Here is a 24,392-nt window from a genome sequence, read left to right on the forward strand (position 1 = left end):
GTGTGCGTGTGTTTTCGTATATATGTGTGTTTGTGTCTGTGTGTTTGCCCTCCCTTTGATCACAGACCAGACAACAAGACTTGTGGGACAGAGAAAGAGAGGGATGAACGGAAAATATGAAGAGGAGAGGGTAGGGAAGAAGAGAGGAGGGGGAAGAGAAAAGAGAGGAGAGCGGAAAGGAGCCAGGAGAATGGGGAGGCGGGGTGCAGGAGGCTCCGAAATCTAAATGAGGGCGATGTCAACAAACTGATCCTTTTCAAACACAATGGCTTATTTCATTACCATGGACATCCCAACCCTATTTCATTACCATGGACATCCCAACCCTATTTCATTACCATGGACATCCCAACCCTATTTCATTACCATGGACATCCCAACCCTATTTCATTACCATGGATATCCCAAACCTATTTCATTACCATGGACATCCCAACCCTATTTCATTACCATGGACATCCCAACCCTATTTCATTACCATGGACATCCCAACCCTATTTCATTACCATGGACATCCCAACCCTATTTCATTATCATGGACATCCCAACCCTATTTCATTACCATGGACATCCCAACCCTATTTCATTACCATGGACATCCCAACCCTATTTCATTACCATGGACATCCCAAACCTATTTCATTACCATGGACATCCCAAACCTATTTCATTACCATGGACATCCCAACCTTATTTCATTACCATGGATATCCCAACCCTATTTCATTACCATGGACATCCCAACCCTATTTCATTACCATGGACATCCCAACCCTATTTCATTACCATGGACATCCCAACCCTATTTCATTACCATGGACATCCCAAACCTATTTCATTACCATGGACATCCCAACCCTATTTCATTACCATGGACATCCCAACCCTATTTCATTACCATGGACATCCCAACCCTATTTCATTATCATGGACATCCCAACCCTATTTCATTACCATGGACATCCCAACCCTATTTCATTACCATGGACATCCCAACCCTATTTCATTACCATGGACATCCCAATCCTAACATATTGTTATACAGAAACTCATTGCAAAAGTCCATCCAGTCTTTCAGTGGCAGTCTACACTTCCAGTAAGCTTCAGTCCATCTTGACAGGCTCTCTGAAAGGGCACCCGAGGCGGTGGTCAGAGTGGAAAAATACTGTGTGTGTTAGTATAGGTTGGTTTAGTCATGTTTAGAGAAGTCGCTGAACTAAGCCTCAAGGGACAGGTTCAGGAGCAGGTCACTGCAAAGGATTATGGGTACAGTGAGACGAAGAGGAGGAGCATAAGGAGAGGAAGGTGGGGAGAGGTGATTCCTGGGAAGGTGATGTCCAGGGCCTGGTTGAAAGCCTGTCTGCTAGGTGCGTGCAGATGTGTTGACATGTGGGTTGGCGCGTTATGTACCGGTCGTATGGTAATCCCTTACCATCTGTCTGTCCGCTTTATGGTAATACGTCCCGTGTCTCTGCCGGGGGGGTGACGTGATGTCACAACCTCTCAGAGAATGCGGGTGTTCCCACAGGACAGACACACTGTCAACATGTCACACAGCAAGAGAGCAGGGCATTCTGGGACATATCTCTTGTCCTCTTCTCTCCTCAACTCTCCTCTTCCCTTCTCTCCTCTTCTCTCCTCTTTTCACCTCTTCTCTCCTTTACTCTCTTTATCTCCTCTCTGCTCCTCTCTCCTCTTCTGTCCTACTGTATACTCCTCTTCTCTCCTCTTCTCTACTCCTGTCTCCTCTTCTTTCCTCTCCCTTCCTCTCCGCTTCTCTTCGTTCTCCCTCGCTCTACCTCATCCACCACTACACTGAGTGAAGTCGGTCAGTACTTCAGCACATCAAACTTTTCTCAGCTCCTCTATGTGGTTTAACCCATGACCCTCCTAGGGGAGCTCCTATTCCCATTTAAAAACAACTTAGCTTGCTTTGTTTCCGCCAGGTGGTCTGAGTTCTGTTTTTAGTTTACCCAGCGAGAGTCATGTTGTGAGGTACAAGCCATAAACACTGATGCACACACACACACACATACACACACACACACACACACATACACACACACACACACACATACACACACATGGCAGAGAGACACTATGATAAATTATTTATACTCATGTTGACTAAGATGTTGAACATTTTTATTGTTTTGTATGTGAGGTGCGTAGGAGTTGGAATGTTTCCGGTAACTAAGCAGGTACAGAATGGACAGCACCATGCTGGCTCCTCCCACAGTGTTAGCCTGCTGAGATAACGTGAGCAAGGCATTAGCTCGGGAAGCTAACACAAGTCTTCAGGTCTCAGGCACCACAGGATTCTCATCACACCCCTGTTACACGTTCACACACACACACACATACACACACATTCACAGACACACACACACACCCACACACACGCACACACATTCACACACCCACACACACACAGACAGACACGCAGGAGGGCAGTCCACTGGAGTCTTGTTGTGGCGTGTGTGTTGAAGGGACACTAACTCTCCCCTGCCTTCCCCTCTCTCCAGGTCAACGACGCTGTAGGAAATGGCTGGCCGTGGCTCTACTTTGTTACACTAATCATCATAGGGTCATTTTTTGTGCTTAACTTGGTGTTGGGGGTGTTGAGCGGGTAAGAACTGGCTCCGACTGGTCTGAACTGGTTCTGTGACCTTTTCTACCTATCTGGCTGACTGACTGCTCCTCTCTTTACCCCCTGACTGACTGGTTCCAACTAGATGAAAGGGTAAATGACTTACTGACTGACTCATTAATTGATTCACTGACTGACTGACCGCAGGATTGGTTCTGGATGACGGACTGATTGACTGGCTGGTTCATACTGACTGGGTATGACTGGTTATGGCTTGCTGACTGACTGAATTGATTACTGATTGGCTGACTGACTGAATTGATTACTGATTGACTGACACAGTAAATCAGTGATAAGGCTGACTGACTGACTGGATTGATTACTGATTGGCTGACTGACGCAGTAAATCAATGATTAGTTGACTGACTGACTGGATTTGACTTACTAGTTATGACTGTCTGACTGATTGGTGACAACGTCTTCACACTGACTGATTTAATGGTTTTGCTTTTCTTTCTGACTGCTCTGCGGACTTCATCTTTTCCTCTCTGCCTCTTCCTGTTCAACCATTTTTAGTTGGGACTGAGGTGTTACAGGCTCTCTTCTCCAACAGCTGTTAGCTGTAGGATGTCAGCCTTGTGTTAGCCTGGTATAGCATCTTTATAACAAAAGGATCCACAGGTAGTGTTTGAATTGGGTTTTTTCTGGTTCATTTCCAAAAGAAACATTATCGAACTTCAGTGACTAAATATATTCACGGAACGCCTAAAAAGCCATGGTTACTAATCTTATGGCTACTGATTCCAAGCAGTGACAGAGAGAGGAAGTCTGGGCCAGGGATTCCACATGCACATTCTGAATGTTGATTTCATGTTAGTGTAAAAAAGTGTGAACCCTGTTTTGTTGTTCTACTTCTAATCATGCACTTTATTATCGATGATCATTGCTGGGCACCGGTCAGAGTACAACGCAGAAATAAAACATATCAGCCATTCACGTAAATAGGAAAGAACCAAGATAGAGCCCAGGATGTATTTTCTCTATAGCCAGTGGGTCCTACTGATCCCAGTAAACTGCATGTAGTTTCAAATGGAACCCCTGCCCCTGTGTAGTGACCTCCCATTAACTGGTGGGCCTGTCTGTTGGCTCTGGTCAGAAACACTACTCACCCTGGAGACATAGGGTGCCATTTGAGAGGCGGCCAGGACGAGATCGGTGCTAGGAAGTAGCCTCTGCCCCACTGGGTCTGTCTGTGGTCTGTTTTGGGGGTTTCAGTGGTGGTTCTGTGATCCTTCTGTGGTGTGTCAGTGGTGTGTCAGTGGTGGGTCAGTGGTGTTTCAGTGGTGGGTCAGTGGTTGGTCAGTGGTGTTTCAGTGGTGTGTCAGTGGTGTTTCAGTGGTGGGTCAGTGGTGTTTCAGTGGTGGCTCAGTGGTTGGTCAGTGGTGAATCAGTGGTGGGTCAGTGGTGGGTTAGTGGTGGGTCAGTGGTGGGTTAGTGGTTGGTCAGTGGTGGGTCAGTGGTGGGACAGTAGTGGGTCAGTGGTTGGTCAGTGGTTGGTCAGTAGTGGGTCAGTGGTGGGTCAGTAGTGGGTCAGTGGTTTGGTGCTGGGATTTTAGTTCTCTCCAGATGCACACTAGTACACCAAAAGATGGTGGATGAATGAAGGTACATTTATCTACACACTGAATTATGTAGACTTTTCTTAATGTCATGCAGTAATTATTGAAGTCTTACGAATGCAGGATTCTCATCTCCATGTGGGTGGATTGTTTATACTTTACCTACCAGTGGAAAAAATGTGGTAACATTGATTGGGCCGAGAAAAGTAATCCTGTTTTCAGATTTGTTTCAAAATTCACTTTCCTTTTTCCTTTTCTAATAGACCTACTGCTTGCTCAGAAAAAAATAAAAATCAGTCGACACGATTGGTTTTCAGATCCTCTTTTTCTCTCTACCTCTTTCCTTCTCCCCTCTTTTCTCCACCCTTCTTCTCTTCCTCCATCCTCCTCCCTCTCTATTCCTCTCTGTCCATCTGTTCCTCCTCTTCAGAGAGTTTTCTAAGGAGAGAGAGAAGGCCAAGGCCCGCGGAGACTTCCAGAAGCTGAGGGAGAAGCAGCAGCTGGAGGAGGACCTGAAGGGCTACCTGGACTGGATCACCCAGGCCGAGGACATCGACCCGGAGAACGAGGACGAAGGCCTCGATGACGACAAGCCCAGAAACCGTGAGTGCAGGCTGGGGAGGAGGGCGGGTGGGTATGGAAGTGGGCTGGATTAAATAAAAATGGAGGGTGGCAGGATTAGGTGTGTGTTTGTGTGTGTGTGATGGAGTTAGGGAAGAGGTGTGCAAGTTTTGTGAGCGAATGACGATTGTACCGATCAGGGCTGAACTGCAACTGGTGTGCCCATCAGCACTCATCTGTCAGCTGCTGGGTGCTCTCTCAATTTGTGTATGTGTGTGTGTGTGTATGTGTGTGTTGCCTCCCCTAGCTAAATTAAAGTCTACCTAGTCAGGGCTAGGCTGGAGCTCATGTGCTGATTCCATCTAACACCACCCTGCTCGGTTGCCATTCACTCCCTGTCGTTGCAGGGCTTCTCAGTACCTTAGCTGTCATCTAGTATCGCTTCAGTGTCTTAGTGGTCATACAGTATCTCTTCAGTGTTTTAGTTGTCATACAGAATCTCCTCAGTATCTTAGTTGTCATATAGTATCTCCTCAGTAGCTTAGTTGTCATATAGTATCTCCTCAGTATCTTAGTTGTCATACAGTATCTCTTCAGTGTCTTAGTTGTCATGCTGTATCTCCTCAGCATCTTAATTGTCATACAGAATCTCCTCAGTGACTTAGTTTTCATACAGAATCTCCTCAGTGTCTTAGTTGTCATATAGTATCTCCTCAGTATCTTAGTTGTCATATAGTATCTCCTCAGTATCTTAGTTGTCATACAGTATCTCTTCAGTGTCTTAGTTGTCATACAGTATCTCCTCAGTATCTTAGTTGTCATACAGAATCTCCTCAGTATCTTAGTTGTCATATAGTATCTCCTCAGTATCTTAGTTGTCATACAGTATCTCCTCAGTGACTTAGTTGTCATACAGTATCTCCTCAGTATCTTAGTTGTCATACAGAATCTCCTCAGTATCTTAGTTGTCATACAGTATCTCCTCAGTGACTTAGTTGTCATACAGAATCTCCTCAGTGACTTAGTTGCCATACAGTATCTCCTCAGTGACTTAGTTGCCATACAGTATCTCCTCAGTATCTTAGTTGAAATACATTATCTCCTCAATATCTTAGTTGCCATACAGTATCTCCTCAGTGTCTTAGTTGTCATACAGAATCTCCTCAGTGACTTAGTGGCAGCATGTCTGTAATATACATCACAGGCGTAGGTCACCCCCCCTCTTTGATCCTGTGAGCCAGGTTGAGATAGAGCTGTATTGGAGGATTTCACTCAAGGTTTGTAGTGAGAAACTCGACCGCATGACAGCTATTTATCCTTCCAGGCCTTCATGTAGAAGAGGGACCAGCTTATCTCCCTACTTCTAGCTTCAACTCTCTCTCTCTCTCTCTCTCTGTCTCTGTCTTTCTTGTAGTCCTATACTCACTACCTCTATCTCATCCCTCGTTCTCTCCACTTCAAACACCAAAGGTAATTTATTGCAGAATATTTTTTCAGCGTGGTTGAGTAGCCAAGTCTATGTGCTTCCATTGCTTGCTTTTTTCACATACTCTCATCCCTTTCTCTCCCTCTTGCACCCTCTTTCTATCTCTCTCTCTGTTTGCCTTTCTCCCTCTTTCTACACACACACACACACACACACACAAACAGAGTGGATGTAATTTGGGCCTTGCTCCAACAGGTTTAATGCTCTTTTATTTTCTCTGTGTTCATGGTCCAAGCCTGCCTCTTGCAGCGCACCATTACCAGTGTTAATAACATCTGACTCGGTCTGTCTTTCTCAACCTCATAGTGGCTCATTACCAGTGTTAATGACGTAGATCTGTCTGCCTGCCTGCCTGCCTGCCTGCCTGTCTGTCTGCCGGCCTGTCTGCCTGCCTGTCTGTCTGTCTGCCTGTCTGTCTGTCTGTCTGTCTGCCGGCCTGTTTGCCTGCCTGTCTGCCTGTCTGTCTGTCTGCCGGCCTGTCTGCCTGCCTGTCTGCCTGCCTGCCTGCCTGTCTGTCTGTCTGTCTGCCTGTCTGTCTGCCTGTCTGTCTGTCTGCCGGCCTGTCTTTCTCACTGTGCACTCTACACGTAGCTTTTCCACTCATCCGGTTTCAAAGCATTTAATCCGACATGCAAAATGCAGATGGATAACTTTGGGAAACCTGTACCCTGGGGGCTGTGATGGTGTTGACTGATAGGGTCAGGGCCTAGACTACACCAGGCCGGCTAATGAACTCACTGTCTGGAGCCCAGCTCTTCCTGGCAGACTGCCAGACCTATCTGTTTGACTGGCCAGGCGCACAGACACACACTTTGAGTACTGTATTGCTCTGTACTAGACCTGAAGCTTGGACGGACAGCTCTCTTGGGAAAGGAACACCGAGACCTGAAGCCAGGACTCAAAATCACCAGGACTGGAAGACTTGTCGCCGTGGCTGGAGGTTATTATCCTGTGGGTGTTTGCCAAACTACCCTTGTCAAAACTAGTGCACTTAGGAAGGGAATAGGTGGGCATCTGGGGCTCAGTCTGTATGATACAGTAGCATCTGGGGCTCAGTCTGTATGATACAGTAGCATCTGGGGCTCAGTCTGTATGATACAGTAGCATCTGGGGCTCAGTCTGTATGATAGCATCTGGGGCTCAGTCTGTATGATACAGTAGCATCTGGGGCTCAGTCTGTATGATACAGTAGCATCTGGGGCTCAGTCTGTATGATACAGTAGCATCTGGGGCTCAGTCTGTATGATAGCATCTAGGGCTCAGTCTGTATGATACAGTAGCATCTGGGGCTCAGTCTGTATGATACAGTAGCATCTGGGGTCAGTCTGTATGATAGCATCTAGGGCTGTCTGTATGATACAGTAGCATCTGGGGCTCACATACACACTATGTGTTAGCACAGTGTGTGTGTGTGTGTGTGGGGGGGGGGGGGGGGTGTCTGCTAGCCTTTAGCCCATGTCTAGAGCAGCATGTTGTTGTTTTCTCCCCCAAGCCTTTTTTAGCGTGGGACCTAAGGATTCTGGCCAGGCCTCTACTGTTATCAGAGCTGAGATGGGAACATACACACATACACACACACACACACACACACACACACGTGCAAACACACGCACACACACACCAATCCACACACACACACATAAACACACACATAAACACACACACACACATTGAATTGGCTCATCAGGTAGCAATACAGACTGTAACAAGAGTTCAGGACAGGCCAGAAATAAAAGACAACATCCCCAAGGATATATGGGCTTTAGCTCAGTGGCATAACTAAGTTGACCTGGGTTCAAACCTAGCAATCCCATGTCATGGGAATCAACAATAAAAGAATCTCTCATCAACAGAGATTTTTTTGTGAACATGGCAGGAATATGTTGAGGCAGCGTAGAAGTGTCATTACAATCAACAATTCTGAAGTATTGTCTTCATTCATTATCTGGAAACAAACAGGATTGGGTGAAGGTCATGTTTTACTGGGTGAATCCAGCTAACTTTGCAGGGTAACCCCCTATGTGTGTGCTGGGCTGGTTAACAGACTTTGGAGCCAGGCATGCTCACAACAGTTAAACGAAGAAGCAGTCGAGTGGGACAGATAGGCTGTTTACATTACATCCTGCAGTCAGGAGAGAGGGAGAGAAGCTGGGAGAGAGAAACAGAAAGGATGTTATAGATTGATTGATTGATGGACTGACTGGTTGTTTTTTTTGCTCGGAGACAAACGTTGGAAGGAGATTAGAAAATGTACAGGGTTGTTGATGACTCAAGGTCAACATATTCCAGACTTTGGGCCGTCTAATCAGTCCATCCTGGATCCACAGAGATTTTGATATCTGAACGGCTAAAATGATTGATTTTGTCGCAGCAATTATGATATTTCTGTGTGGCAGTTTGCTATTTTGTTTGTCCAATTTGTCACTTGGCAGTTTTAAAATATTGTGTTGGTTGGTCAAATGTTCAAGCTGGTGCATCGTAGGTGCGACCAAGTCGCTATTATTCTAGGTGCCCATACATTTTCTAAAACAGTGGTTCAGGTATAAGCTTGTGTACGTGATCTAAATATATAATAGTTTTTAGCCTGCCGGTCAGTCATGCAAACAGTCTGCCAGTCAGTCATTCAACCGGTCTGCCAGTCAGTCATTCAGCCGGTCTGTCATTTTACCAGTCTGCCAGTGTGTCTTCATTCAGTTGTTTAACCAGTCTGCAAGTCAGTCGACCAGTCAGTGAGTTTGTTAGTCCTTCAGTCAACCGTTTAGCCAATCCACAGTGGAGCAGCCAGTCAAAAAATCTACCAGACAGTCAGTGAGTTTGTTAGTCCTTCAGTCAACCGTTTAGCCAATCCACAGTGGAGCAGCCAGTCAAAAAATCTACCAGACAGTCAGTGAGTTTGTTAGTCCTTCAGTCAACCGTTTAGCCAATCCACAGTGGAGCAGCCAGTCAAAAAATCAACCAGACAGTCAGTGACTTTGTTAGTCCTTCAGTCAACCGTTTAGCCAACCCACAGCTGAGCAGCCAGTCAAAAAATCAACCAGACAGTCAGTGACTTTGTTAGTCCTTCAGTCAACCGTTTAGCCAATCCACAGTGGAGCAGCCAGTCAAAAAATCTACCAGACAGCCAGTCACCAAGCACATACGCCAGCCAAACCAATCAGTTAGCTGTTCAATAAGCTTGTTATTTAACACTCTAAAAATCAGCCAGCCAACCAGCCAGTCAGTCTGTCAATCAGTGACCCCTCCCTCTCTTTGTGTCAGTCTGATTCCCTCTCCAGCTCTTTCTCTCAATAGATTATATAATATAATAACTCTCCCCTTGATGTGGCAGCTGATTTTGTTTGTGTGTCTGTGTGTGTAAGTGTGTGTGCATGTGTGTGTTTGTGCGTGTCTGTGTGTGTGTACGTGTGTGTGCATGTCTGTGTGTGTGTGTGTTATATGGGGGCATACTGCCCTCATTCATCTCCCCTGAGGAGGGGGCATCCATCACAGCAGTCTGAGAGGGAGGGGGGGTGCCAGAGGGGGGGGGTGGGGAGAGAAAGGTAGCAAGACACAGGGAGAGAGGGAAGGAGAGAAAGAGAAGGAGATTGAGAAAAGAGAGAGAAACAAGAGAGGGATATGAAACAGATGGGCTCCCTCACACTATAGCCTAGGCGCACCACACACCCTGCTTCTTAAACACACACACACTCACACACACTCACACACACACACACACACACCACTTCAAGGGGCATTGATTTATCTGTGATCTATCGTTCTTCCTTTCCTCCTCCTCATCCCTCTCTCTTCTCCTGCTGCACAGTGTGTGTGTTTCTGCGTCACGGCTTCATCCCTCCTGTGTTTGTGGTTGTGTGTGGAAACCAATGACATCTACATCACCAGGAACTCACAGAACATGTGCATTCATACGCATTCTCTTCCCTAACAGTCATGTTACGTTAGGACGTTAGTTCCTCCGAGTCACTTTAGACCGCGGACACTCTCAGAAAGGTTCCCTCGATGGACTTCAGGCCCCTCTTGGGCCCTTGGGCCTTTTACAGGGTTCTTCGCATAACTGACAGGGGTTCCCCCAAAGTATTAATTAGAAGATCCTCTGAAGAGTCATCCAGGGAGTGAAGAACCCCTAAAAGAACCTCATGTGGATGAAATGTTTTAATATCCAAGGCTTGAGAACAGGAATTCCTTGGGTTTGAATGGCTGTATGTGTGTGCAGATGCATTTTAACTTGTACTTTGTGTGTGTGTGTGTGTGTGTGTTTCATGTGTATTTAGGGGGATGAAATGTTCTATGCAAATTACTGTATATGTTTCAAAGTTAAGATCTGCATAAACAGGTGTGCATTCTGTGTTCTGTGTTAAGTCCTTGTGTTTGTGTGTGTGTGTGGGTGTGTGCGCGAATGAGTGTATATATATATATATATTTATGTATATATACAGTGTGTGTGTGTGTGTGTGTGTGAGTATATATATATATATATATAATTATGTGTATATATACTGTGTGTGTGTGTGTGAGTATATATATATATATATTTATGTGTATATATACTGTGTGTGTGTTTGTGTGTGAGTATATATATATATATATATATTTATGTGTATATATACTGTGTGTGCGTGTCATTGGGTGGCATAAAAACATAAACAAATGAATGACCCTAACCCTTCTTGTTTGAGGAAGGACTGACCTTGGCCGACTTGCTCGACAAGAAGAAGGGGAAGTTTGCTTGGTTTAGTCACTCCAGTGAGACACATGGTAAATGCCCTTGGCGCATGTGTGTATGTGTGTGTGTGTGTGTGTAACCTGTGTATGTGTCCTGGTCTCCCAGTGTGGTGGCGTTTTGTGTGTGTAGCTGTTCCATCTCCCGTGTTGCCAGGCTTCCCGTGGTGTGTGTATGTTCTGCGTGTGTCTCCGTCGCGTGGCTGTGTGTCTACACGTGCATCGACAAGAAGAGGAAATAAATGAACGGAGCGCACTTCTATTGAGCGCTCTCATCAATATACAGCTGAAGGCATAATGTCTCTCTCTTTCACTCTCAATCTCTCTCTCTGTCTCTCTCTGTCTGCTTTTGCATTCATACTGTATACTTTTTTGGGAAAGATTTGGCTCAATTGGTGTCGGTTGAAGATTTCTCTGGATGCGTTGTGAATGAGTGCGTGCGTGTGTGTGTGTGTGTACAAAACCTCCCTGTCTACAGAGCAGCGCGAGGGTGTTTATGTACATTTGCGGAAGACACCGAAGCGCGTGCGTGTGACTGAGTGGGAAAGCGTCCTCTCAGCCCACCTGCTCTCAGCCACCGTTCTCTGTTTCTAGGTAAGAGTCGGCATTTACAGTGCATCCGCGGAGCGGTGAAGAAAAAAGCGGCGATCCTTCGTAAGGCGTGTGCGTGTGCATGACTGTCCTCCTTAAGTGCATTGGGCCCCTTACTGATCTTGAATCCAACTTGACCGCAACCTTTCGCTACTCCAGAGACTTGAGGCCAGCGGGCCCAGTGATCAGTCGCTCTCCTGTCACTTTACGGAGGACCAACCGTCGCCTGTCTCGCAAAGGGCTTTCTATGTGTTGTACGTTACTTTTCTGACCAGGCTGCATTTGGGCTGAGTTATAACCTCTGGTCAAAAGTAGTGCTACTAAATATAGAATAAGGGGCGCCTCATTTTGGAGCCACATCTTGAGTTGTACTTTGTGGTGGATGACGTTCAAGCCTTAATCCTGGATCACTTCCTGGATTAATAATCTGACTGATAATGACATTGCATGTCAACCTCATGTTCCCAATGTAATTAGTAATAAAATAGAATATCATAGAATATCATTCTTTTTCAAAAGTGCTGCAAAGCTGCTTGAAATATTTGGATTACAATCTGAACGTTGATGCATGTTGCTTTAATGTCTTCATCCGCTTCCAGAAACTTGAATCAGATTTGTTCATTTTTTCTATACGGACGATTTTATAACATAAAGAAAGAAAAAAAATCAGGAACAGGAGCCACTCTTTATGTGTGACCTTCGACCTGTGTACTGGATGCTTGCATGAGATCACTGCATCCTCTCTTTCATCAGTGCAGAATTTCGCAAGCCGCCGTTTTTACAGAAAACTGAGCACATCAGATGTCAACGCTTTTCAAGCCCTAGGAGACTGGCTGTGTTGTTTTACCCATTTTCCTACACAGCCTTTTGTGTTTCCTGATGACATTTTTATTATCGTAGCATAATGTCACAGCCAGGCATTTTTTATTTTTATTTTACACTTTGAGAGGGCAGTTAATTAGCGGACTATAGATTTGTTCTTGGAAAGAGCTATGGCATATCTCTCTCGCTCCACTCACCCCTCTCCCTCATGTTGCCCCCAACCTCCCCCCTCTCCCCTCAGTCTGGCCATCAGGCTCCAACATTAGAACGGTGAACTAGTTCAGTGTTTCGGCAGACGTATTTGTATATTCGCCAGGTGTGGGAGGGGCGTTAGCGGACAGATTCAGAGTGGTTTTATAGGGACATGGTTTCACATCGGGGGGCATTTCTTAAACGACGTTTCTAAGACTTCGGTAGGTTCCCCGTCCCGTTTTGTTCTGTTTGACGAAACATTTAGCCAGATTACCCCCTGTACAGGATCATAAGAGAGTTTATAATAGGCTGTTCATTACCAGGAGGGATCTCAAACCAACAGAGGGACTGTAGCTTGCCAGTTTCTGTTCTATATGAACCAATCCACATTGGGCATTTGCACTTTAAATCTAGATTCCGGTATGTCACATTTGACCCCCTAACACAGGGGTTCCCAAAGGTTTTTGGCCGACGACCCCATTTTGATATCTAGAAATTCTCGAGACCCCAACAATGTCAATCATTTTTTTATTTTAGGCTATGAGAGTCAATTGTAAAACATTCTCCGCCGACCCCATTTTCATATCAGGTGACCCCACATTGGTCCGCGAAACCCTAGTTTGGGAACTTCTGCTCTAACAGGTCGTGCATCATGAGAAGTTTTATGGTGTTAAAACATCAGAGTACATGAGGGACCTGCGTTGCTCTGCACATGTCACTGGTTCTGCAGGAGAAGAATGGCGCGTGATGGGAAAGTCATGGGGGTTTTGCTGAATGGACAATTCTGTTTCCTAAAGCATACTTCAGGGATTGTGAATCAAGCACTGCATGTGATTGGCCGCTCCTTCGTTCTTTCAAGATTTCGATTGGCTGCGCAAAAACGGGCTGCACATGATATGAGCTAATATTTAGAAATTTGAAATGGTCTCATTATTAACTTTGCTGCATCATGCTTTGCTTAGCAATATGTTGTTTTACAATTTTAAGTTTGCTATTTTCAGTTCTGATCCAGAGAGAGAGTGAGTCTGGCTTCATCTGTTTTGTTTATTTTCTTTACGATTTCTTCGTATTTCTTCTCCACGTTCTTTCTCCAGTCATGTAGTTGAGCTGCGGTATGAACTTGAAGGAGAAAACGCATGTGGAAATAGAATAGTGCTGTTAAGTTTCAGTTGTTAGCCTCTGTCATGGTTTACCCGTAACATGATAGCAGTGATGGAAGCATTTCTGGGGAGGCAACCACTCGCTCCAGAATCCCCAGAGTGGAGGTGAAGATTGACGGGTCAATAAAAGGATTTTCATATCTCCTTTCCTCTCTTCCCATCTACCTCCCTCCCACCTCACCTCTGTACTCCTCTAGTCTACCTCCCTCCCACCTCACCTCTGTACTCCTCTAATCTCCCTCCCTCCCACCTCACCTCTCTACTCCTCTAGTCTACCTCCCTCTCACCTCACCTCTCTACTCCTCTAGTCTCCCTCCTTTCCACCTCACCTCTCTACTCCTCTAGTCTCCCTCCTTTCCACCTCACCTCTCTACTCCTCAAGTCTCCATCCCTCCCACCTCACCTCTCTACTCCTCTAGTCTACCTCCCTCCCACCTCACCTCTCTACTCCTCTAGTCTACCTCCCTCCCTCCTCACCTCTCTACTCCTCTAGTCTACCTCCCTCCCACCTCACCTCTCTACTCCTCCCTTCTACCTCGTTGCCATCCCATCCTAGTGCGCTCCTGTCCTTCTCTCTGTGTCCCTGTTTCTCTGGCTTTCTCTCTCCATCCCCTCCTCTCTGCCTTATTCTCTCTTTATCCCTCCTGTGCCTCATCCTCTACTTCCCTCCCTCCTTCCAGCTCTCCTTTTAAATCCCTCCCTTCACCTGTCATTCCATCCCTCCCTCCTCTTCATTGCGTTAAACCCCAGGGGATAGATGTCAGTTAGACAGTACCTCCAGACGGCTTTCTCCCTCCCCTCCATCCCTCCCTCCCCTCCATCCCTCCTTCCTTTCATCCCTCTCTCGTCATTGCCTTCTCAACCAGACACCTGGTTTTTGTGGCCAGTATTGATATGATTAGATTTGACTACCCCAGCGTGCTGTTCAGGGACGGCGGTCTAAAACAACCTCCTCCTTACACTTATAGAAGAGCTGATTCCACTGCCCGTCAGGGACTGTGTGAGCCAGCAGATATTTGATTTTGTACAAATTCTTCTCCTTCTTTTTTTCAGTGGCATTCTCTGTATTTCTTCTCATGCTTTTTTGTCCTGCTGCCTGTTTCTACCTAAAGTCTTCAACTTTCTCTCAGAGTCCGGAACTCTGAAACGCAATGCGAGGATGTCTATCTGTCTAGGGTCTATATGTGGGGTCAGGTCAGGGTCAAACATACAGCCTGCTGGTTAGGGTCAAACATACAGCCTGCTGGTCAGGATCATACATACAGCCTGCTGGTCAGGGTCAAACATACAGCCTGCTGGTCAGGGTCATACATACAGCCTGCTGGTCAGGGTCTTACATACAGCCTGCTGGTCAGGGTCATACATACAGCCTGCTGGTCAGGGTCATACATACAGCCTGCTGGTCAGGGTCATACATACAGCCTGCTGGTCAGGGTCATACATACAGCCTGCTGGTCAGGGTCTTACATACAGCCTGCTGGTCAGGGTCATACATACAGCCTGCTGGTCAGGGTCATACATACAGGCTGCTGGTCAGGGTCATACATACAGCCTGCTGGTCAGGGTCATACATACAGCCTGCTGGTCAGGGTCATACATACAGCCTGCTGGTCAGGGTCATACATACAGCCTGCTGGTCAGGGTCAAACATACAGGCTGCTGGTCAGGGTCATACATACAGCCTGCTGGTCAGGGTCATACATACAGCCTGCTGGTTAGGGTCATACATACAGCCTGCTGGTCAGGATGTATGAACTCATGTTAAGAGCAGTTCAGCCCGGACGCAGGACGAATAGAGCAGGCATTCTGTACATCCACGCCTGTTCCTCTCGTTTCATCCTGCTTTCCTTCTCTCTCTGCCTCCATCTCTCCGTCCCTCCTCCACAGTGAGCATGCCGGCCAGTGAGAACGAGTCCGTGAATACAGACAATGTGCCTGCTGGAGATATGGGTGGAGAGACGTGCTGCACCCGATTAGCGTAAGTACCTCCTCCCTCACCCGCTCCTTCCGCCCCTTGTCACCCCTCCTACCTCACCCTCTCCACACCTCACTCTTCCCCACACCTGCTCCCTGAGAACGTGCGTCGTGGCAACCCTGCCTCCCCCTTTCTGAGCCTCGCTCTTCCTCCCCAGCTCTTTCACCTTCCGCCATCTTCCTCGACTCCCCCCCTCCCTCAGCCACCCTCCCTCAAATCGCCACTTACTGTCTCTCCTAAACCTCCCCAAAACGACGGAATGATGTCTCTTCTCTTCCTTGAACCATGTGATTGGGTTTTTTCACAGCTCTCCCGCTGATTTTACACCTGCTCGTCCCATTTATATGAGGTTTACTTGACTGCTTGTTTTAACGCTTGGCTTTTACATGAATGATCTACTTACCTGGTTATTTTATGTCATTTTCTTTTACATATGTTGTCTACTCATCTAGGTTATTTTAACTCTATTTTTTTTTATGTGAATGGTTTAGTTCACCTGGTTAATTTTACTTCTGTCTTTTCTTCAATATCCCTAAGCATTCTAACTCGTGCATAAATCACCTTCTAAATGAATGGTTGATTTCACCTTATTATCGTAACTTCGGCCTTTTACATTGATGCTTTATTTAATCTGGTTATTTTAAGTCCTACATTTGACATTAATTGCTCGTTTCGCCTTGCCGTATTAACTTCTGCCTTTTACATGAAGTGTTTATTTCACCTGGTTATTTTAAGTCCTACATTTGACATGAATTGTTCATTTCACCTTGGTATCTTAACTCCTGCCCTTTACATGAATGGGTTAGATCACCTGGTTAGTTTCCTGTCTTCCAGTTGCTCTCTGTTGTCTTCCTTTAGCTATTGTTTGTCCTGTTGTCCTCTCCTCCTTGAGTTGTGATGAAACAATGGCTCATAAGCTCTTCTGTTCACTCATCTATCCAAGTAGTCTCCCATTCATTCTCTTCTACCCATCTTCCTGTGGTTCTTCCCGTTCTCTAATTCATCATTATAACCACGGTCATAGAATTTGTTGAACTACACTACTGACACACACACACACATACACACAGGTGTTCTATTTGTCCGTTGTGTGTGTGTGTGTGTGTGCTGGTCTTGGTATTGGAATGACCTGGATCCAGTCTACCTAGTGTTTTGTTATCAGTCGGACTTAGTCCATGACGCCATGTTGCTTCTCTCTATCTCTGTTTCTGTCTCCATCTTTCTGTCTATTTATTTCTGTCTGTATCTTTAAACTCTGGTCCTGCTCCTCGGCAGGCAGCCGACCCTCCGTGACGATGTAGCACCTGCCTGGTTGATTCTGCGCATTCACGTTTGTTGTTGTTGTTGTTGTTGTTGTTGTTGACATTGTTGTCGATGATGTTGATGGCGATGTTTTTGTTGTTGCTGTCAACGTTGTAGCCCAAGCCTGAGGCAGCACACAGCATCTTCTGGGTTGACGAATGGTTAGGTCGGTGCCTTCTAACCACTAAACTGAACGTTTTTGTCTGGCCCCCGAGCTGGGCAGTCGTCTTCCCTGGTGAAATAGCGTGTACAGCAGCTAGCCCCGTGGTTGTCAGACAGCAGAGAATCCACATTAACATTCTATAACACAGATCGTACGATCCCCAGGGACAGGCAGCTTCAATATCAATACCTACTTATCGCATCATCTCAATGTTCTTGGAGCCTGTGGAGTAGCAGGGTTCATCTATCAGACAGTCTTACTGTGGAAAGGAAGATAAAAAAGACAGCATGTCTAAAAATATAGAAATAACTTACCTGGCAAGAGTAGTGGCTTTCAGTATCGCTGTGACTGAAAAAGAATCGATGTAAAAAAAATATATATATAAGACACAGAGCCGAATGGAACTCCATTTCCTGTGTAGTGCGTTGCTTTTGACGAAGTCTGTCCTAAAGCAATGCGGTAATATACTAATATATTCATATGAGATTGTAAAATGGTGTCGCTTTAGACGCAGAAACTGAGGAAAAGTAGATGGTGTGTCTGGAAAAGACTGATGCCATGTCTGTAATACATCCTCAACAGGCTGTACAATCACACGAGGCTTACAGCTGCTTACATACAGCTCTGCTTCCGGCTAGGTCATTTGCGTCGGCCACTGATTCCAGGTCAGTGGACTCCAACACTGCAATGAGCGCGGCCAGTGTTGTGCGGCCTAAGAGCTGATCCAGGACCTGTGGTTGGATGGTGGGCTTCAGGGAGAGTTGGAAAATGAATGGAGTTTAATGGGCTGCATCCAACAGGACCTCTCTAATGGCCAGCCGGCCCCCGCACAACCACTTTGTCAGATTTACACAGAACATACGTTCAGCAGCACACACACACACACACACACACACACACACACACACAGAAGCACACTTGTTCACAGAGTTGATAAAAGACATTAGTCAAAAACAAAGATCTGTTGCCCTGGTGACGCCCGGGCCGCCTAGGGCCTGGTTCCAAATGGCACCCTAGTCCCCACAGAGTGCACTACGTTAAGCCTTTGGTCGGAGGTGGTGCCCTTTAAAGGAAGTAGTGTGAGATGCCAGCCAGAAACAGCATCTGTTGACCTGTTTAGGATACAAAGCTATTGTTTGTTCAGTGAGGCTTAACCCAACAGACCAGGCAGCTATCTGGAAGCAAATGGTGTTATCTCCTATTCCCTCACCACCTCTCCTATCCCCTCACCACCTCTCCTATTCCCTCGCCACCTCTCCTATTCCCTCGCCACCTCTCCTATTCCCTCGCCACATCTCCTCTCCTCTCCTATCCCCTCACCCTCTCACCTCTTCTCTCCTATCCCCTCACCTCTCCTCTCCTATCCCCTCACCCCTCACCTCTTCTCTCCTATTCCCTCACCCCTTCTCTCCTATCCCCTCACCCCCTCACCTCTCCTCTCCTATTCCCTCACCTCTCCTCTCCTATCCCCTTGCCCCCTCACCTCTTCTCTCCTATCCCCTTGTTCCCTATTCTGTGGAGCAGATAGCCTGGCTGTTGAAACGTATTGTACATGCTGTGTGGTCTCAGAAACACGTGGTCAACATTGTCTTGTTGTTCCATACCCTTTTTCCTGTGTTGTCTTCTGTATAATCAATGTTGTTTTTCCTTCCAGAAATAGAATCTCCAAATCCAAGTTCAGGTTAGTACATGTGTTAACACCACATCACTGACTCCTTGATTTACTTTTTTATTTACCCTTTTTTTTCCTCTTCCTTCTGGCTGCTGGATGGACTTGCGTCTTTGTGTGTGCGTCTGTGTCTGTGCGTGTGTCTGTGTGTTTCATGTGTCTGTGTGTTTCCGTGTGCGTCTGTGTGTGTGTCTTGTGCATGTCATCTCACGGGACGTGCGCCTCGTTCCTCGTCCCTTTAGTCACTGTGACCCATGACCCGCCGACACAGAATCATACCTGCCGTTGCCATAACGATCAGAATTAGGGGATGTTCTAGACTGAAGACCCAGCGAGGAGCTGAGCTTGCGGCGTCGGTAGAATGCATGGTAGAATGAATGTGAATCCATTTCTCTTCTAGGTGAAGCCCTCCCTTGGCCCCGTGCCAAACACTTCGCCTCTAGTAGTACCCGCATCGTGTTTTGGCGGTCGTGTCCGAAATGGGATCACATTCCCCACGTCGTGGACTACTTCTAACCAGAGACCAAGGCCCTCGTTGACCACAGTCCTGCGTAGTCCTGAGTAGAGATCAGCAGCAGCTGTCCGCGTAGGGAATAGGCTGTCGCGCTGAAATTGACCCGTGTCGCTCTGTCCATCACGGCCCCATTATCCTCCTTGAGCTCTGCGGAGCTCTTATCGGTCGTGGCAGGAGACGGTGGGCTGTGAATCGTCTGTCGTTCGTCAAATCTAACATCCCCTTCACAGCTCCGTCTCTCCCTGGAGAGGCTGCTGTCCTCCGGCCTGCTGCTCTGCTGCATGTTCTGTTATGATCAGGTGGACTGGTTTCCAAACTCAGGATGGACTGCTCTTTTCTTCTCCCCCCTCACTCTTTCACTCTCTCTCCCCTTTTGTCTCTAATTCCGTTGCTCTCTTTATCTTTTCGCTTTTTGCTCTCCTCTTTTTTATATCTCTGTTTCTCCCCACTTGGTTCAATTTTCTCTCCCCTCTCCTCCTCTGTCACCCCTCCTCTCTCTCCTCTCACTCCTTGGCTCTCTCCTCCTCCTGCTCCTCTCCTATTTCCTCATCTCTCCTCCCTTCCTGCCCTGCAGCCGGTACTCGCGGCGGTGGAACCGGCTGTGTCGCCGTAAGTGCAGAGCGGGGGTGAAGTCCAACGTGTTCTACTGGCTGGTCATCTTCCTGGTCTTCCTCAACACCCTGACGATCGCGTCAGAACATCACAAACAGCCTCAGTGGCTCACGGACACCCAAGGTGCTGACCGACCCGGCGGTACCTCTTCAAGTCCATTAAACACAGCACACTCATTATTAGCATATATTTGCATGTATTAACATATTAATATAACTATTATTCATATTCAGGTTTCACTCAGGTGGTGTATTAAACACATCACAGTACAATATTGCTGCTAAGCCTTGTGGTGAGATCAGTTTAGGACCCACTGTTGGGCTCTGCCGGTTCCCCTCTTGCCTGCTCTATATCAGTCTTAGTCAATAACCTGTTGTTTTACTGCACATCACTAATATTGCACTTTTTCACAATTACTAAGACACGTTTCTTGATACCTTCACCCATTCTTTCAAAACTTTAAACACAGATCCAAATCTTCAAACTGCATTCTCAAAACCCCTGACTCTTCTGTCAAAATCAAACAGAGCATTCATTAGACACTACATAAGAAAACAGAACCCATCACCCAGGGCATGTAAATACAGATTTAACTTTTTCTTTTAATAGCAAACACATTTTGCAGTATAAAAGTATAATAATCCGAACTTAGTTCAGTGAATATATTGAATGCTGTAAGTACTGCAGTTTGTACAGTATTGAATGTCTGTATATTCAGCAGTGGAATGAAAATACAGTAGTCCAACTGCAAAAGCCCAAAGCTCAAAGAAAACTAAATGAAAAGCACATTACAATTAACTCACCTATGCTGTGCAACCGCAAAATCAAAGTCAGTGAGAGATTCATTCTGCCTCAGCATCATGTCTTTGTGCTTAGTCCTCATCCACCACCTCTTACACATACTCTTCCTCCTCGTCCTACTCTTCCTCCTCGTCCACCACCTCTGACACGTATTCTTCTCCTCTGCCTCAGATCTGTGTCGGCTGTGCACTCTGAGTTATATTCTGAACAATTGGTTTGATCACATCATTTAAGTCACTGTGTGTAAACGATGACAACTGTGTTGTGGTTGTGTTTACCATTTTGCAACACAAGTGCATCACAGTGCAAAATGGGATTTAGTGAGTGAGAATGTGTTTAGAATTTTGCAAACAAATGGTGTCTAACTACAGTACCTGAATTTGTTATAGGTTTTGCCAAAAAAATGGCTGATTCAAGAAATGGGTTTAGTCCACTGACCATTTGATTCAGAGAATGGGTTTTAGTGTTTTAGCAATTCAGAAAAACTGTAGACATACTTCTCACTATGACTGGCCATCCCTCCATCTCCCTCTCTGTCCACCCCTTTCCCAATCTCTCACTACCCCTCTACCTCTCTTCCTTTCCCACTACCTCCTCCTCTCTCCCTCCTTCTTCCTGTCCTCAGACATAGCCAACAAGGTCTTGCTGGCCCTGTTCACGGGGGAGATGCTGTTAAAGATGTACAGCCTGGGCCTGCAAGCCTACTTCGTGTCCTTGTTCAACCGTTTCGACAGCTTCGTGGTGTGTGGCGGCATCCTGGAGACCATCCTGGTGGAGACCAAGATCATGTCCCCGCTCGGCATCTCCGTCCTCCGCTGCGTGCGTCTGCTGCGCATCTTCAAGATCACAAGGTGTGTTAGCGTGTAGCAGAGCATGTGAGCGGAGTTGAGCGGGAGCGGGCGGATTTTGGACAGAGCGCAGAGCGGCATTTTTAAAAGGACGGAGCGAGCGTCCTATTTCCCGCTCCGCTCAAACGCGAGTCTAAGCATGCTCAGTCGGGCCTGACCCAGAATCCATCTGTGTCTTACAAAGTAATCAACACACAGTACAACAGACAGTAGACAGTAGACCTAATGGAGTTCAAAAAGTACTTTAAAAAAGAAAATGACAAGTCATACAGGTGTAGTATTAAAATAAAATGAACTAACCATGATAATGTGGTACAAGAAAACGAATGTGGAGACATCGTTTTTGTAAGTGAAGATTCATTTTGGAATCTGAAAAGAATCTCTCGAAAACACGAAAGTGTGCTACGTGAACACGCTGGGAAAACAGCAAAAGGTTAGCAAATTGAATACTTAACTTGTAACAAAGTTTAAATTAAATATAGTGTAATATTCAAACAAATTTGTTTTGTCATTCAAGTAGGCCTAATGGTTCGTTTTATTTAATTTGTGTCGTCCGTGAATTTGTATTTAATAGAGCGAGAGGAGGAGCAGCAGAAACAAAAGAAAACAGTTGAGGAATTCAAGTTTCTTCACAGTACGCAAAGGCCCAACAATAACAAAGGAGAGAAAAAGAGAGCTGGATGTAGCATTTCTTTAAAAGATTGTGGTCTGAGCTAAAAGTGAAATCTACATGTAGATTTTTTTCCTTTTTTGGTGCGAGCGGGGGGCGATTTGAGTGGAGCGCGAAGCCAATGCGTTGAGCGCTGAGCGATAATGAGCGGAGTGGCCTGATGTGGCTTTGAGCGGGGGAGCGGAGGGGTGAACAGTTCCGTGAGCGATGAGCGGAGATTCTCACCGCTCCACTCCGCTCATGTGCTCTGGCGTGTAGCGCGTAGCACAGAGCGCGTAGCACGGAGTCCCAGGTTCCAGTGAAGCAAAACACAAACCATGGCGTCCCTAACGCTGATGTCATTGTTATTTTAACCAGTGAGGCCTGGAAAACCATGTCCTGACAGAGAGAGTGCCATTCTCAAAAATGGTGTGGGTGTAAACAAATGATGTCCAAGATGGAAGATGTTGGTAGACCCAATGTTTTTGTACACTTCATGTGGTTGTTTTCTGAGTTATTTCTGCAGCTTTCTCCAGTAGTGTTGTTTCCCAGCATCAGCTTGACCATGTTTACAGAACCGTACCGACGGGAAGCCATTTTTGGTTGAGGGAGTCTATTTAATTTCACAGCAAATTTGTTATGAATTGTGGGTAATTAATTGCCCTGGCAGCATTCACAAAATTTCACTAATCTCATAATGGAGCAATTAATGAGTTCTAATGAGGCTATACATTGGTACTGCTAGTTGACTCAAATGATTTGTAAGGCAGCCTTGAAATACCAATCTAAATGTTTACTTCAACAACTGTAGAGAAAAAGAAAAGAATGACTTATGTGGTTGACAGCGGTCTTTGCTGCATGAATACTAGTAAGAGTAATATACACTGAACAAAATTATGAACACACCACTTTTTTTTTTGTCCCCATTTATTATGAGCTGAACTCAAGATCTAAGACTTTCTCTATGTACACAAAAGGTTTATTTCTCTCAAATATTGTTCACAAATCTGTCTAAATCTTTGTTAGTGAGCACTTTACAGAGATAATCCATCCACCTCACAGGTGTGACATATCAATATGCTGATTAGACAGCATGATTATTGTACAGGTGTGCCTTAGGCTGCCCACAATAAAAGGCCACTCAAAAATCATTATCTTGATATGCCACACCTGTGAGGAGAACAATGTTTGAGAGAAATAGGTCTTTTGTGTCTATAGAGAAAGTCTTAGATCTTTGAGTTAAGCACATGATAAATGGGGGCGAAAACAAAAGTGTTGCGTTTCTAAATTTTATCAGTGTATTATATGAATCGTGGTGTAACTAAAATGATCACAACTCGAATCCCCTTTAACAACATGCCCAGTTACACTAAAACATGAGATGCCCAATTATACTTTAAGACGAGATGCCCAATTACACTGTAACACAGGATGTCAAGTTGCACTCTAACACAGGATGTCCAGTTACACTGTAACACAGGATGTCCAGTTACACTGTAACACAGGATGTCCAGTTACACTGTAACACAGGATGTCCAGTTACACTCTAACACAGGATGTCCAGTTACACTCTAACACAGGATGTCCAGTTACACTCTAACACAGGGTGTCCAGTTACACTCTAACACAGGATGTCCAGTTACACTGTAACACAGGATGTCCAGTTACACTCTAACACAGGATGTCCAGTTACACTCTAACACAGGATGTCCAGTTACACTCTAACACAGGATGTCCAGTTACACTCTAACACAGGGTGTCCAGTTACACTTTAACACAGGTTGCCCAGTTAGGTGTGTGGGTGTGTGTGTGTGTGTGTGTGTGTGTGTGGTAAGGAGGGATATACATTTTGATGAGGAATATTGTGAAGAAGTTACAAAACCATTGTAATGTAGCCCCCCATTCTACTCCTGACCTGGGTACCAGAGGACACACAGAGGACTGTGTCATGCATTGGGGACAAGCATAGAAGAGAGACAGATTGGAGGGACAGATTAGTTGTCTGGGGGAATAGTGGGGGTGCTGACTGAATAAACACAGTGGGAACCTTCTAGAAAGTTGTGTGCGTATACTACAGTATAGAAGTAAAACATAATACCTGCTCTATTCATTTCATTTC

The 24,392-nt window shown here is 45.9% G+C and overlaps 1 protein-coding gene across 14 annotated transcripts in view; it reads left to right on the plus strand.

Annotated features, from left to right (window-relative positions):
- Positions 1-24,392, plus strand: part of cacna1c (calcium channel, voltage-dependent, L type, alpha 1C subunit) — a 269,744-nt gene that overhangs the window by 205,666 nt on the left and 39,686 nt on the right. For 10 of the 14 annotated variants that reach the window (XM_029114494.2, XM_029114487.2, XM_029114488.2 and 7 more), the window contains 6 exons: positions 4,640-4,812; positions 10,937-11,011; positions 15,628-15,718; positions 18,835-18,861; positions 19,938-20,098; positions 21,402-21,627. In XM_029114494.2, coding sequence (XP_028970327.2) covers positions 4,640-4,812; positions 10,937-11,011; positions 15,628-15,718; positions 18,835-18,861; positions 19,938-20,098; positions 21,402-21,627 — 753 coding nt within the window. The remainder of the gene's footprint in view (positions 1-4,639; positions 4,813-10,936; positions 11,012-15,627; positions 15,719-18,834; positions 18,862-19,937; positions 20,099-21,401; positions 21,628-24,392) is intronic. The other 4 variants (XM_029114492.2, XM_029114498.2, XM_034287770.1 and 1 more) reach the window with 1 other exon arrangement.

This window comes from Esox lucius, chromosome 18, assembly GCF_011004845.1.
Source record: "Esox lucius isolate fEsoLuc1 chromosome 18, fEsoLuc1.pri, whole genome shotgun sequence".
Classification (NCBI taxonomy): Eukaryota; Metazoa; Chordata; class Actinopteri; order Esociformes; family Esocidae; genus Esox; species Esox lucius.